General features: G+C 39.8%; 1 protein-coding gene across 1 annotated transcript in view; it reads right to left on the bottom strand.

Annotated features, from left to right (window-relative positions):
* Nucleotides 1–13,474, bottom strand: part of hibadha (3-hydroxyisobutyrate dehydrogenase a) — a 28,688-nt gene that overhangs the window by 4,964 nt on the left and 10,250 nt on the right. The window contains exons 5-6 of the mRNA XM_005928648.3: nt 4,152–4,285; nt 1,684–1,760 (exon numbers count right to left, since the gene is read on the bottom strand). Coding sequence (XP_005928710.1) covers nt 1,684–1,760; nt 4,152–4,285 — 211 coding nt within the window. The remainder of the gene's footprint in view (nt 1–1,683; nt 1,761–4,151; nt 4,286–13,474) is intronic.

Genomic DNA, 13,474 nt, shown 5'->3' with positions numbered 1-13,474 from the left:
CACACACACACACACACACACACACACACACTAAAGAAAGGGCAGCTCTATCAGGCCCAAGTCCAACATGATAAAATGTTATTGCCGTTTTCCTGCAAATTGCCTGTGAGTGCTTAGCCTCCTTTGTCTTGAATTGTGTCGGTGTGTGTGTCTGCACACATGCACCAAAGAGAGCGTTCTTTCTGCATAAGAGGCTGGGCCGCAATGCAGCATGGGAGATTTACGGGTGTGGGCTCCCTCTAAACGATGACAGTCTTTGTCAAGCCCTCTAATAAAGCCCCAGAGATTGGCTAGCAAGAAGAGGGGGAAACTGAAACACACACAGACACACACACAGACACACACACACAAAATGGAATCAAGACTGAATATGGGTCAGTCTTGAAAAGATATGAAGATAATTCACAGTCAAAGTGAAGAGATGCGGTAGTTAGTATTCCTATTTTTGTTATAGGAATACATTATAATGATGTGAATTGTGAGAAGTTGTAGTGGTAGAAAACTGCTGCCTTCAGTATATCTGGATGTAAATTTGTGTGTCTGTGTGTGTGTGCTTCAGAGACAGTGTGGCAATGTGTAAATCTGCGTTGCTCCCTTAATGCCTCCATATTTCAGAGGCCTAGTGAGGGGATTTATGTTCGACTGCTCATGCCAATTTTCCTCCTCTGTCTCAGCACAGATAAATCAGTCGCACTAACACAGCTGCACTGTGCAAAGAGGAATTCATGGACGCTCATGAACACCCGTGCAGAAAACTCGATGCAAATACCATTTTACACTGTAAAGGCCGTAAAATCGCATTATAGCCAGAGAGTAAACAGAAGAAACAGTCCATTATTGACAAGGAAAATACATAAATAGAACAGAATATAAAATCTGAAGAGTATAAAATCTATAAAAACTGATGTATAAGCTTCCTGTATGCAAGCCGCACTTAAAAATTCTACAGACCAAAACAAAGTATGGGTGCTGTGGTGCATTTTAAGTCCTCACATGATTTCTAGTGCTATAAGATTGCAGTGCAATCCACTTCACCTCCCATCATCCTCAGCTTCCTGGCCAAAGAAGCTTTGTGTCACGAGGAGGAATCATGAATGATGGGTTTTCTAGGTGGTGTTCAGTAGCAGAGGTGTGGCAGGATTCTGGTGAGAGCTCAATCAGCAAATGTAAATCAGACAATGTGGCTCCACCCCCTCATCCATCTCTCTTTAGCACAGGCGGCTCTGACTTGGGGCAGGGCTGACCCCTTCACACTCCCATAAACTACACACACACACACACACACACACACACACACACACACACATGCACCCACACATTTCTAAACCTGTATTGTAGTAGTAAATTACAGTTACAGCTACATCGCTGGCGTAGTAATTGACCTTACTGTGACAACTATATCTAACAGCAATAACAGCAGAGTTAATGTGTGGCTAAAAGGTAGTAACCTCAAAATATGTCCTTGTAATTTCACTGTACTTGTTCTTTTGTTTTTGCAAATTCATCAACAACAATAAGGAAATCTGGATCTGGATGTACTAAATCCCTGTACACCTATGTACAGCTGTGTTAGTGCTACCCACAGACAGCTATCTCTACACTAATCATTCCCATGTAAATGAATCCACTGATCATACACTTCCTTTTTATTTTATCTTTTAGCAGAGCATTTGCTTACAGTACCTGATACCAAGGTTCATGGTCTCCGCGGTCCCAATCATCCCAATCGCCAGCAGCATATTGTTGCAGATTTTAGCTGCCTAGAAGGGTGCGAAAGAAAGATTTTTATAAAGGAATTATTATGTAAATGATGAAGTCTGCAAAACAAAATATAACACACAACAGTAAATCTCAGATAATCTGACTCTGGAATAGACGAGCGAAACACTTCAATGGCCACTAATGCTTAAATGCTACATTTTTAATGGTCATCTTTGAAGTAATGGGATCATTTCAATTATTTTAAGACTTCTTTTCAAGAAAATGCAACATATTATATCATTTTAGATGTTTTTTGGTCAAATCCAATCTGGCATTTCTTTTGTTATGGTTGATAACTAGGATAATAATAATAATGATTTGGTCCTGAAGGATTTTTTCCCTCTCAACCATGGAAAGGATCCTGCCACAAACCAGCACTATTGTCCTCAGCGGATGTCCAGAGCTTCCTATGCTGCCAAGGTTACTAGCATGTTGTTTTTCCCCCCTCAGAATGCATCAAGCTGTTGAGTTTCTCACTTCTATTGTTCTTGCCATCTCTCTGTAGGATTTGCAGTTTAAGTTTAAGCTCCTAGATCCAACAACAGCTTCCAAATGGATGCGCCACACTTGGAATAATCTCCATACATGTAGCTAATGAAGAAATTCTGAAGTAGCCCACCTCTATCTACAAAACAGTTTTTAAGTGAATTATCCAATTATAAATGAGGCCCAACAATCTGGACTTCTAGCCCATCCATCCATCCATTCGCTTCCGCTTATCCTTTTCAGGGTGACTTCTAGCCCAATTTAGCCAATATAGCAAATTACCTTTTAACATGTAAACAAAAAATGTATTTCCATAATAGACTGATTCAGTGTTAATTTGAAGTTTGAGTAGACTTTATTTTGGTGGGTTTCCCAAGCCACAGACTTCATTTCAGTAAAACATGCAAATCCCATTGATATGCATGGGGCTTTGCTTTGGTATTAGGTCAATAAACAATTACTGTCACTTCATAAAGTGTCTCATGACCTGATGATGCTCACCCAGTCATCTTCTTAAGCCCACATTGCTTTGCAGGACTTTTGCTTGACTAATTGTTTGTATAGTGGCTTATTTCGATAACTATATTCATAATCAGAGGCTGCTTAGCATCACCAGGAAGATTAAAAAAATTGCACTGATTGTGAAAATATGTAGTATAACGAATGTAGAATGTGCAAGTAAAGAAACTTTAGTATGTAGACACTAAACATGAACAACACAGTTGTAAGGTGGCCATTTGGTGCTCAATTGAGCTGTCAAATGAACAAATATATATAATTGCGGGATTTGTATATGCCATATAGACACAACATCTTCGGAAATGTTTATGCAGAGTTTCATCAGGACTGGTCCACTCATCTAAGATGACATAGGGAATATACATACATTAGATCCTTTGGATAAATCATTATGAAAATAAATTACTGGAGGAATTGTAATAATATGGAAGAAGTCATGTTCTTATAAAACTATTTTATTAATGCTGCAGCATTTATGGGGTCAGATTGACTAAACAGTGGAAATTTGTGTTGAGAAAGGTTCTGGTCAAATTAGGTACAATTGTTTAAGGGCATTTTCCACCCATCAATATGTAAGAAAGAATTACAGCACGGTATTTCAAAATTGCATAGTCCAGCATGTTACAATATTATTACAAAGATTATTTGTAACAATACTGTAAGCAAGATGATGCTACATGCAGCAGAAACAACTGATACTTCTATAATTATAGGAGTTATCATGATTTCTTATGTGTGCATTCTAGCCTACATTTATTCTGTTTATAAAGTTGATAGAAGTTTTGTTGCTGGTGTTTTTGTTTGTTTGTTTGTTTTGTTTTCCTTTAAAGCAATATCAGAAATCTGGAGTAAACACTGTGTGCTGTCCATGGTCCTGAAATGTGAAACACAATTGGAAATCTGAATCTCGTTAAGGTATTCAGGTAAGGTTTGTTTGGGATTTATGAAACGTGAAATTAATAGTTGATTAAAGTTGTGTTTGACTTCTGAAAAATGAACCAAAGCCAGTGGGTTGCAAAACTTTTTGGAAGAGCTATTATTTAAAGAGTTTTAATTGGAGGTTCTAAACAGTCTCCAATATACTCCGGCAAATATTATATGTACTGATAACTACATATTCTGGCAAAAAGCACAACATGAGTAGAAACTTACAAACCTCACTATATAGTTATCTGCTCAAATTTTGAAAGCTATTGTAAACATATATACGGAAAAAGACCAGACTTTCAAATGTCCACACTTTTCCATTGATAATTTTTTGCCTTGGTGTCCTATAATTTTGGCCATAGTGTCTTAGAAGTATTGGTTGAGGCATCAAATCTATGTCCCTGTGTGAAATGCTGTTTGTATTTATGCAGTCATTATGTTTAGACATTCCTTATTACCTGTCCAGTGCCGACCTGTCCGCAGTAAATAACATTTGCTCCCATGCAGGTGAGCAACTCCTTTGCTGCGTTGTATTCCTCGACCACTCCGCCTACCATGAAGGTGAGTTTGGCCATGCTGGCAGCTCCAACACCTAAACACACCACATGCTGATATTAACATTAACTGATGTGAGCACATCACTAATAAGACACACACATTTCACATATTGATGTCTAGTCTTTAAAAGTTCAACGCATATGTGCAGACCTGCAAAACACATGAAATAGTTAATGAAAACTGGAACACAAAGTTCAGGTGTTGATACGTGTTGAACTAAAATATGTGAATTTTCCACACGAGACATAATATATCAGCCATATGACTGGTTTAACACTACCAACTGTGTCTAAAAGGTCAGCTGTGCTCTGTTCTCTGTGTGCATGTGTATGCCAAACTCTTAGTGGGACAGACGTGTTAAGTAGTGCTGTACCAGAGGGACAGAGGTATCTTTAAAAGCCGATTGTTGCCATCATCCACTGCACAACTCTCATGGGATCCCTGGGCTTTTGTCTTGTCACCCCTTCTCTTTCATATACACACACACACACACGGACACACGAGCAGCTGTGCCTGAGGCCAGCCCCCTATCTCATGGGGGTATCATTGACAGGCGAGAGGGGTAATTAACTTTACACTTTATCATGTTCAATTAGGCGTCCCTCCCCGTGCCTGATGGCTTAAGGAGCGTGCCATGTTGTAGGAGGCAACCTCACCCCACTGACTCACAGCCCACCCTCTCCACAGGGTCCTTAATGCTGAAATAACCTCTTTTCAGAGTAGGCTGAATCCAGCCGGTCTGAGTCTCTTATGCAATGGCTCCTTTCCCTCTATGCTTCAGTGATTAGCCAGTGTCAGTTAAAGCTGATTATTATTAATATTTGTCTAAATAAACACACAAATATGCTTTTGGGACAGCCGAAATCACCAGATTATGAACCTGGAGGAACCCTCTGAACTTTACATTCAATTTCATTAGCTGTGTTGTTAAATGTACACATTAAAATAACTTGGTTAGGTTCAGCAAATGTTTTGATTAAATATTTCAAATTCACAGGAGCGAGACCCACTTCATTATCACCTCTACACTGGGCCAGTGCTAAAGGACATCTTTTGTATATGTCTGCAGTAACAATGACTTTGCATAGCCCAGAATGATGAAAGCTCTACCAGGGTAGATTTAAAAAAAAAACAACAACTCAAACCCAAAAAAACACTACCAACAAAAACACAATGAGAATAGAGCAGCACTAAAAAATACGTTATTATTTATTTTTCCTGTAAGAAAAAAAAACAAGAGGAAAGTGTAGAATGAGGATATGTAGTTTGACTGTCTTTTACGGGGGCCATCCACCCATAATGAAAGCCTTAACAGTGAAAGCCTAATAATGTCGGTGTTAATAATTAAAAGGGAATTACTGGGGACAAAGCAGCTGAAATCTAATTGTTAGATGTCACTGCAGAGGCAAGGAAAGGAGAGGAAAGACAGGGTTTATAGTAAATTTCCATTGCTCAAATATCCCCCCCCCCACCTTCTTTAATTGGCTGTGCTCTTGTCACATATATGATCATGCCACTACACTGTATGTGTGTGTCTGTGCATGTGTATATCAGTGATGAGCTGTCAGAAGGTCATTAGGGCCACATAATGAAGCCCAAAGCCCATGCTGCAGCAGCTGCATACGGACCACGGCTAACATGCGCTCAACATACGGCCGCCACACACACCAATCATACACACATATGGTCCACAGACATGATGGATTCTCTTCCCTTCTTGCTATTTGATGTCTTCTTATTTATTTGCTTAAATTCTTTTTAGCATAATTGATTCGAGTTTTATTTGATGTAACAAAGTTTCCATTTAATGGCAGAACAGTTTTTTTTAGTCTAAAAAAATGGAAACTGGATTTTACTCCAGTATCGAGCACATAGTGAACAGTGTGGCGTGCAGTGAAGTCACAGAATTCTCTTCACATTTTCATTAAAGTAATGGAAATAAATAAATAAATACATGAATAATAATAATAATAATAATAATAATAATAATAATAATAATAATAATAATAATAATAATAAGTACAATTACCTTCACTTTTTTTTTCTTCTGATATTTTTACCATCCCATTTTGCAGTTTCTATGCTGCAGGCTGAGCCTCACAAATACAGATACACACACACACAATGAGAAAGAGCAGTGTGACGACTGTGCTGGTTCATTAGTGGAGATCACTGTTTGCGGACGACTAAAGAGGAGATTATTGATAACACAGTCAACGTGCTGATCGATATATCTCACTAAGGAGAGAAAGAAAGCGAGTGAGCCAAAAGAGAGCAAGAGAGAGGGATAAAGAAAGAAGTACGAGGAGAGAGCGGTGCAGAGATGACAGCAAAGAAGGAAAATGATCTCTCTCTTTTTACCTCCCAGCATCCCTCCCTCAAATTAACTAATCACCCATAATAAGCTCTTATGATGTGTAGTGGATTTCTATAAGGAGTGACACCAGGATGATCGAAGATCCTTGTTTGTAGCAGAATAACACATCATTAGCATAACAGTGTGTGTATGCGTGTGTGTTACTGTGTGTATACACTGTGTGGGTATCAGTGGGTCCATTCTTTGTGCATTTGTGTCTGTATGTATGTCGGTATAAAGTGTGATTTTAATATTGTGTCTATGCGCTGAATGTACTTTCATAGGGTATTTATTGTGTGTGGTGTATGTGTGAGGGGACGTCCCATTCTCGGGCCGGTCCTGTCAGAGACGGATTAAAGAAGAATCCTAATGAGGCTTCCTGAGCGCCGGGTATGCTGGCTCATCCATCCCAGCGGGAGTGACAGTCCTGGATCATTAGCACTGCACAACTACACAACGCCCCCTAGGGGGAACGAGAGAAGGTGTGTGTATATGTGTGGGGTTGGGGGGTTGGGGGGCACCTATGATAGAAGATTCAAGCTAGAGACAGTAATGGAGGGATGAGGATGCTAAGAAGATATCCACAAGGAATGACAAAGCAACTATATATTGAATAATAAATGGAGGCATACACAATTATGCAAGAGTGCTACAAACAATACACAATGTCAACTCTTTCAAGCACTCCCAAAAAATTGTACAGGGGCATGTTCATCTTTATTCCCAAACTGGTACGTAATACTTTCCTGGGAAATAACCACCACCTTCCTCGGTCACGTTCGCTTACCAACATCCAGGGGACATGTTTGGGTTGACAGAGTGGTGGATGCTTACCTCCTCTTCCCAATATCAACCAAAGTAAATATTCTCAGACCGAGCTGAAGTTTGCTGGACTATTAACTTTGACTCTGACATAAAAGGTTGAATGAAAGGAGAAAAAAAGTGTCTCTTAACGCATTGTAGAAAGGATGGAAGGGTAAGACATTTAATGTGCTTATGTGAGTGTCTGTGAGGCCCATGCAAGCCCCTTTATCTCAAATCCTCTATTACCAAAAGACTACTTAATAAGCAAGCAATCAAGCGCCGTTAGGACAGATGCTCAACAGCAGGCTTCGATGACAGCCTTTAACCATGAACATAAGAGACTGAAACTACTTGTGTGAGGGCAAAGGAAGATCAGAGACAGAGCTCTGGTTTGGGCTGTTTGTAGTAAATGCTAAGTTCATTAGCACTTCTTTCATTTCACACGAAAGAATCAACCAAAGCAATTCATGACAGCCATATAAGCCTTTTAAAACTGAGCTCTTTTTGAAGTGGTGCGTGCAAGTACAAAGCAAGTGACAATGAGCGTGAACATGTGCACGCAGTATCTGTGCACGTATGCGAGTATCAGAGGCAGGTGCAGATCTCAGAGTTGGCCGCCAGTAAGACGTCAGTTGGAGGTTCTGAGGCTCCGTCTCAGAGTTACGAGCCGCATGTAAACCAGTAGCCACTTTTTATTGGTGGTGGGTTTAAATTAAACTACATTTGTGAATATGAGGCTACACAAACAAGACAAAATGGCAGACACACATGCACACACAAGAATGGATGTTCCCAATGTTTGGTAATGAATGACGCATTTGACAACGTTCCAAAAGCCTGCTTTTTTTTCCCCCGCGGAGAGATTAAACGGAAAAACACTTGGAGCAAAGGCAACACCTATAATATCATTAGAGCTCCACAAAACACACAATTTCCTCAAATGATAATGTAACTGCTCTTACTGCAAGAATGCCACGAAAGCTTTAAGGATACGCAAAACTTCATATCACACCTCTGGGTTTGAATGTACTTGGTGTAAACAAACTCTGGCACTGGCAATAGACTAGACTGTTTGTCTTTAACTATATGCACATGCAAAGTTACTCTGGCGCAACCACAGTCATCTATAATTCAGAATGAAAAGTGCCTTCACACTTAATAGAGTAACAGGCTTAAACGAATAAGAGTTGACTGCTTAGAATTAAAATCAGTGGGGTAGGATGTTTACAGGCCAACAATGCAGCCTCACGTGATCCACCATCATAATTACACGCGAGAGCAGATCTTTTTCGCAAACAAATTAAAACCCTGAATGGGCCCCCGTAAAAAGTGGAAAGGATATCGAGTAAATAAGTGAAATGGGACGAGGGTGTGCGTTAGCCCACATCGGCAGGAAAAAAAAATCAGCAGTTTCAACAGGTTTTTGCTGCCAATTTTACTAATGCCACTCTGTTGTGTTAAAAACAGACACTTTATCAGCTCCACTTAACGAGCGCAGCCCCATGAGAACTGACTCCTGCACACATATACTCTGTGAGAACCTCGTGTGAGCAGGCGACTGCAAAAAGTTTGGGTTTGGGGGGAAAAAATTTGAGAGAACAAAATTGTTGCATGTAAATTTACGACAGTCTTGAGAATTTGGTTTGCAGTGCCTGTCCACTTACCATCAGGTCAGGCCTCATCATGATCATCACCATTATTATCATCATCATCATCAGTAACTGATCTTTTCCAGAGGGGAGTACCTGGTCAATTGTAAGTGACAGAATGGAGCAAGCAAGAGAGAGCCACAATCAATCCTTTGCCCGGCCCAATGAGACTCATCTAGGATAGACCAAGTTAATAATGATGCTCAATTAGGCTGTTAGCAGGCAGACACACACACACACACACACACACACACGCTTTTCTACAGACAAAATGTTAATTCACGTGTAGATGAGTGTCATGCAGTGTGACGTTTGGGCTACGTTTGATGGACAGAGACTTTTTGTATGACGTATAGACCAGCTGACTATTTGTCTGCACGCTCACGTCCACAGCAGATGACACAGGGGCAGAGTTGTGAGAACCAGTCTCCCAGCTGCTATGGGTCCACCTCCATCTGGAGCATAGGCTAGAACCCCCACATCACCACCGCTCCATCATCGTCATCATCACCCTGCCTGGTCACTTTACCACCCTACACACTCCCTCACTCCCCCTCCATGTCACCAGGGCCTGTCAGCAAGACGCTTGTTATGCTAATCTAGTCTTTGGACGATGGCCACTCTCTAGTACTGGTTAGCCGTGACAGACTGCGACAGCACCACCCCCTGCCTGTCCAACCTGATTCCTTAACTCAGTCTTAAGAGTCCCCACCAACCTTCAGGCTCATCTTCTTAAATAATTCTATTCCCAGACTGGATTAGGTTTCACGAAAACATTTAGACTGGGTTTTAATGAGACACACAAGTGCTACCCTATTACTGTTCTACCTATCACACTATGTCGCATTTCTAGATTTTTGCCAGTTTTTCCAAAATACCAGAGTGAAATATCTGTAAAAATACAGCACTAAATATACATGCATAAATATATAGTGTAAAACGCTTTAAAAACTATTCAACAAAGACAGAAAATACAGATATATAGTGTAAGCTTTTGAAAGCTGTGCTGTAGTAAGGCAACACAACAGTGAAATGGTGCAGAGTGATTAAAAATCTGTTAGCTTCTATGTTAGAAGAACCAAAGCACAAATACTCTGTTACTTTATGTAAGTAGAGTATTCAGGTATTTGTACTCCAGTATTTATTTTTTGGATAACTTATGTTTACTCCTTACATTTTATATATGTACTTTCTACTCCTTACATTTTCAAAAAAACCCAAACTCATTACTTAAGGTTCAGCAGAATCATCTATAGGGTTTAACTGGACTGGAAGGAGTGCAGGAGTTCGTAAGGTGTGGTAATGTCGTAAGTGTCAGGCAATTTCAAATGCAACATTTCTATCAGCTCAAAAAACATTAGCAAACACACAAACTGTTTGTGTGCAGTTGTAGGTACAGCTGTTGTATTTTCCAGGGAGAAAGCTAACTTCACTCAGAGATGGAGAAAAATGTAGGAAGACAGACAGGACAGGGCAGGACAGGATTTAAAGCTAAGGACTGCTCAGTGACACTTGATAAACTAAAAATTTAAAGCTTGCATGTAATGTCATAATTTTACTCACATATTGAATTTGTATATAATATGTAGTGTGGTGAATTCGCAGTAAAGCACTGTGTTGGACTAGTGCACAGTGGCTGTGGTGCTCATGGTCAGGTTTAGGTTGCATCAAGTGTAGCAGAGATGAATTTGCATTTAAGCTGATGATGCTTACATTTATTCACTGAATTTAGACTTTGTACCAATTGTATACCTTCTAGTATAAAGGCAGTATAAACAGCATAGCGCCAGTGTAAGGGATGGACAACAGCCAAGACAGCTGTGAAATTGCTGACATATTGTTGAATTCAGTTGCGTAAATCTACAAAGAGCAGCAGGTCAGCTGATCACAGCCTGCACAGTAAGAAAATCTACTAAAGCTCACAATGGAAGTTATTGGGAGCTGTGATTTTTTTTCCTATGCTGAGACACTACACAGATCTTAGTGTTCGCCCACCTGCTGGATCCCACTGTAACCCCTGACTGTACTCATTTTACTGTTTAGCTGTGGAGGCAAAGTCCCCCACTACAAAGTAGGCTACAGAAAATAGTTAGATTTTAAAATGATCTTTCAGTGCTTATGTTCTATATAACTAATTTAAGCTGTTAAGATGTTTTGGAATTTGGACTTGAATAAGATTTGTATTCTCATCTACTAATATTATTTTATTATTATATTAATATAGCACAAGGTTCAATTTCCTTTGTACAAAAATGGTTAGAAAAATGAGCTCCTTTTTACTTTCTTATTTTGAGTACATTTCAGAGCCTGTACTTTTTCCACCTCTGACAATCTCAAAGAATTTCACCTTCAGCAGACTGTGAGTAACATTTGAGAGCTAGAGTGAACGAGTGAGTGGTTTCCTGCAAATCTCTAGAGGCAAAAAACAACTTGGTCCATATTTTATGATAAATGTGGCTAAAGAAACTAAGATTCGTAAGTACAATGACACATTGAAGACTATTTCAAGTATCACAGCTGAAAACTTCCAAAAATCAAGTTTTGAATAGGTAAAATGTAATCAAAGGAATTAGTGTTACATTTTGACAGTTACAATTACAACAAGGGTTTATTGGCCAGCTTTTGCCCTGAGCTATGAACTCTATCACACAGTCTTCATCAGACACTGGAGTTTGCCTGCTTCTCACTTAACTGCTGACCAGCAAGGGGAGTCACTGTTCAGATTTAATTTGTAATGCCTCTGGTCTATGTTCACTTAAGAAATGCACAAGAAAAGCTTTTTCCAACTACTATTACCAGAGAAAAGGCTTTCCTGCTTTACAATTAAAAAGTATTCAGGAAAAGGTAAACTAATAAATGCTAATAATCTTAATTATACTGCTTTTTCTGTTTTATTATTTGTGCATATCAGTTTAAACCGTAGTCAAAGTTGATTTTTTTGGAAGAAGATCTAGTGGACTGGAAGTGTTGACTGATGGACAAACTAGCGCCAGCCTTGGCTTGAACAAGCTCCTACAAGCTGAAGGATGACGTTCAAACTGTCAGCAAATGACACACTGCAAAGCTAAGGTTGAGTTGATGTGGTATGGATATGATTAGAGTGGTGTTGAGACTCAGCCTAAATAGGTAGTTAGCGGAGAATTATAAGACCTCGCAAACAAGCAACATTAGCCCAAATTCCTACAGTCCCACAGCAGCTAGGCTGCCTCTTGCTTTCATTTGCACCGACAGCTGACTTTCCCAGCAATGGGAAAAACACAATGAAAGGTTTTTAGGGCCTTTTTAAAGCCATCGTCCGTTAGCAATGTGGCAGCCCACCATGGGCACACAGACACAAACACAGGCATTCTGGGTAATTACTGCTAACGACCCACCGCTTGTCAGCCAGACCTCCTATTTTTGCCATCGCTGTGCCAACACCCTTGGCCTGTGACATCAGAGCTTGTTTTGTTGTGGGACAACTTTGCATGTGGATGCTTTTAATGACTCCAGACAGTGACAGACGTGTGTTGTGTGTGCGCAAGCAAACATCAGCATGCATAAAGAACCACAATCTAAGTTAATATAATTGTGTCTGGATAAAAAAAGATGTTCAGAGAGTGCAGATAAGAACATTTGAACACACACTGTGTGTGTGTGTCCACGTATGTGTGTGCGTGTACCAGAACACATCTGGCTGTGGCACTGCACAGCTGGCTAGTGCAGGGCTAAAGCCAAGATGTTGGTCAATGTGCAAGAATGGAAGCCAGCAGGATGCCCATGAGAAGAAAGTGAAAGTTTTTTTGACTGCTCTTTTTAAGAAGGGTTATGACTGTGCAATTCAGATCCCACGCCTGCCTGCCAAACCTCTAGTGACGCACACAACATACAAACACACATTTCTGTGTAAAAAACACCACCTCACACAGCACAGAAAAGGGATTTATTTTATATCAAACGAAATTCTACATTAAAAATAAAAACAATGCTCAAACCACAAAAAGAGCAGGCTGTGTCTGCAAAAGTTTAACAGTACAGCAGATCACGGCAAGTCTGCTCAGTGTGCTCAGAGGGAAACTGAACCAGTTCTGACTGGATAACACTTTGCCTTGAGTCAGTGAGATCAAACATGTTCAAATGATAGCGTGATATAAATGATACTCAATGACAGAAAACTGTGAGAAGTACTTTAAATTAAATATAATGATACCATTTATCAGGTTGACACAAGACATGAATGATTTTTAAGTCAGATGACATATTTTCACTTAACTTTTATTTCAAACTATCTTTCTTTTACTAAGCATACTCTATCAATATAACCAATATTAAATAATTATTCTCAGAACTAAGGCGCTTCCGTCCACATTTTTCCCCCGTCTCTCTCTCTCTCACACACACACACACACACACACACACACACACACACACACAC

The sequence above is a fragment of the Haplochromis burtoni genome, unplaced genomic scaffold (genome assembly GCF_018398535.1).
Source record: "Haplochromis burtoni strain Fernald_Lab_line unplaced genomic scaffold, NCSU_Asbu1 Contig_116, whole genome shotgun sequence".
NCBI classification, from domain to species: domain Eukaryota; kingdom Metazoa; phylum Chordata; class Actinopteri; order Cichliformes; family Cichlidae; genus Haplochromis; species Haplochromis burtoni.
Note: the sequence above shows the minus strand (reverse complement) of the source record. Positions and strands in the feature narration are given on the sequence as shown.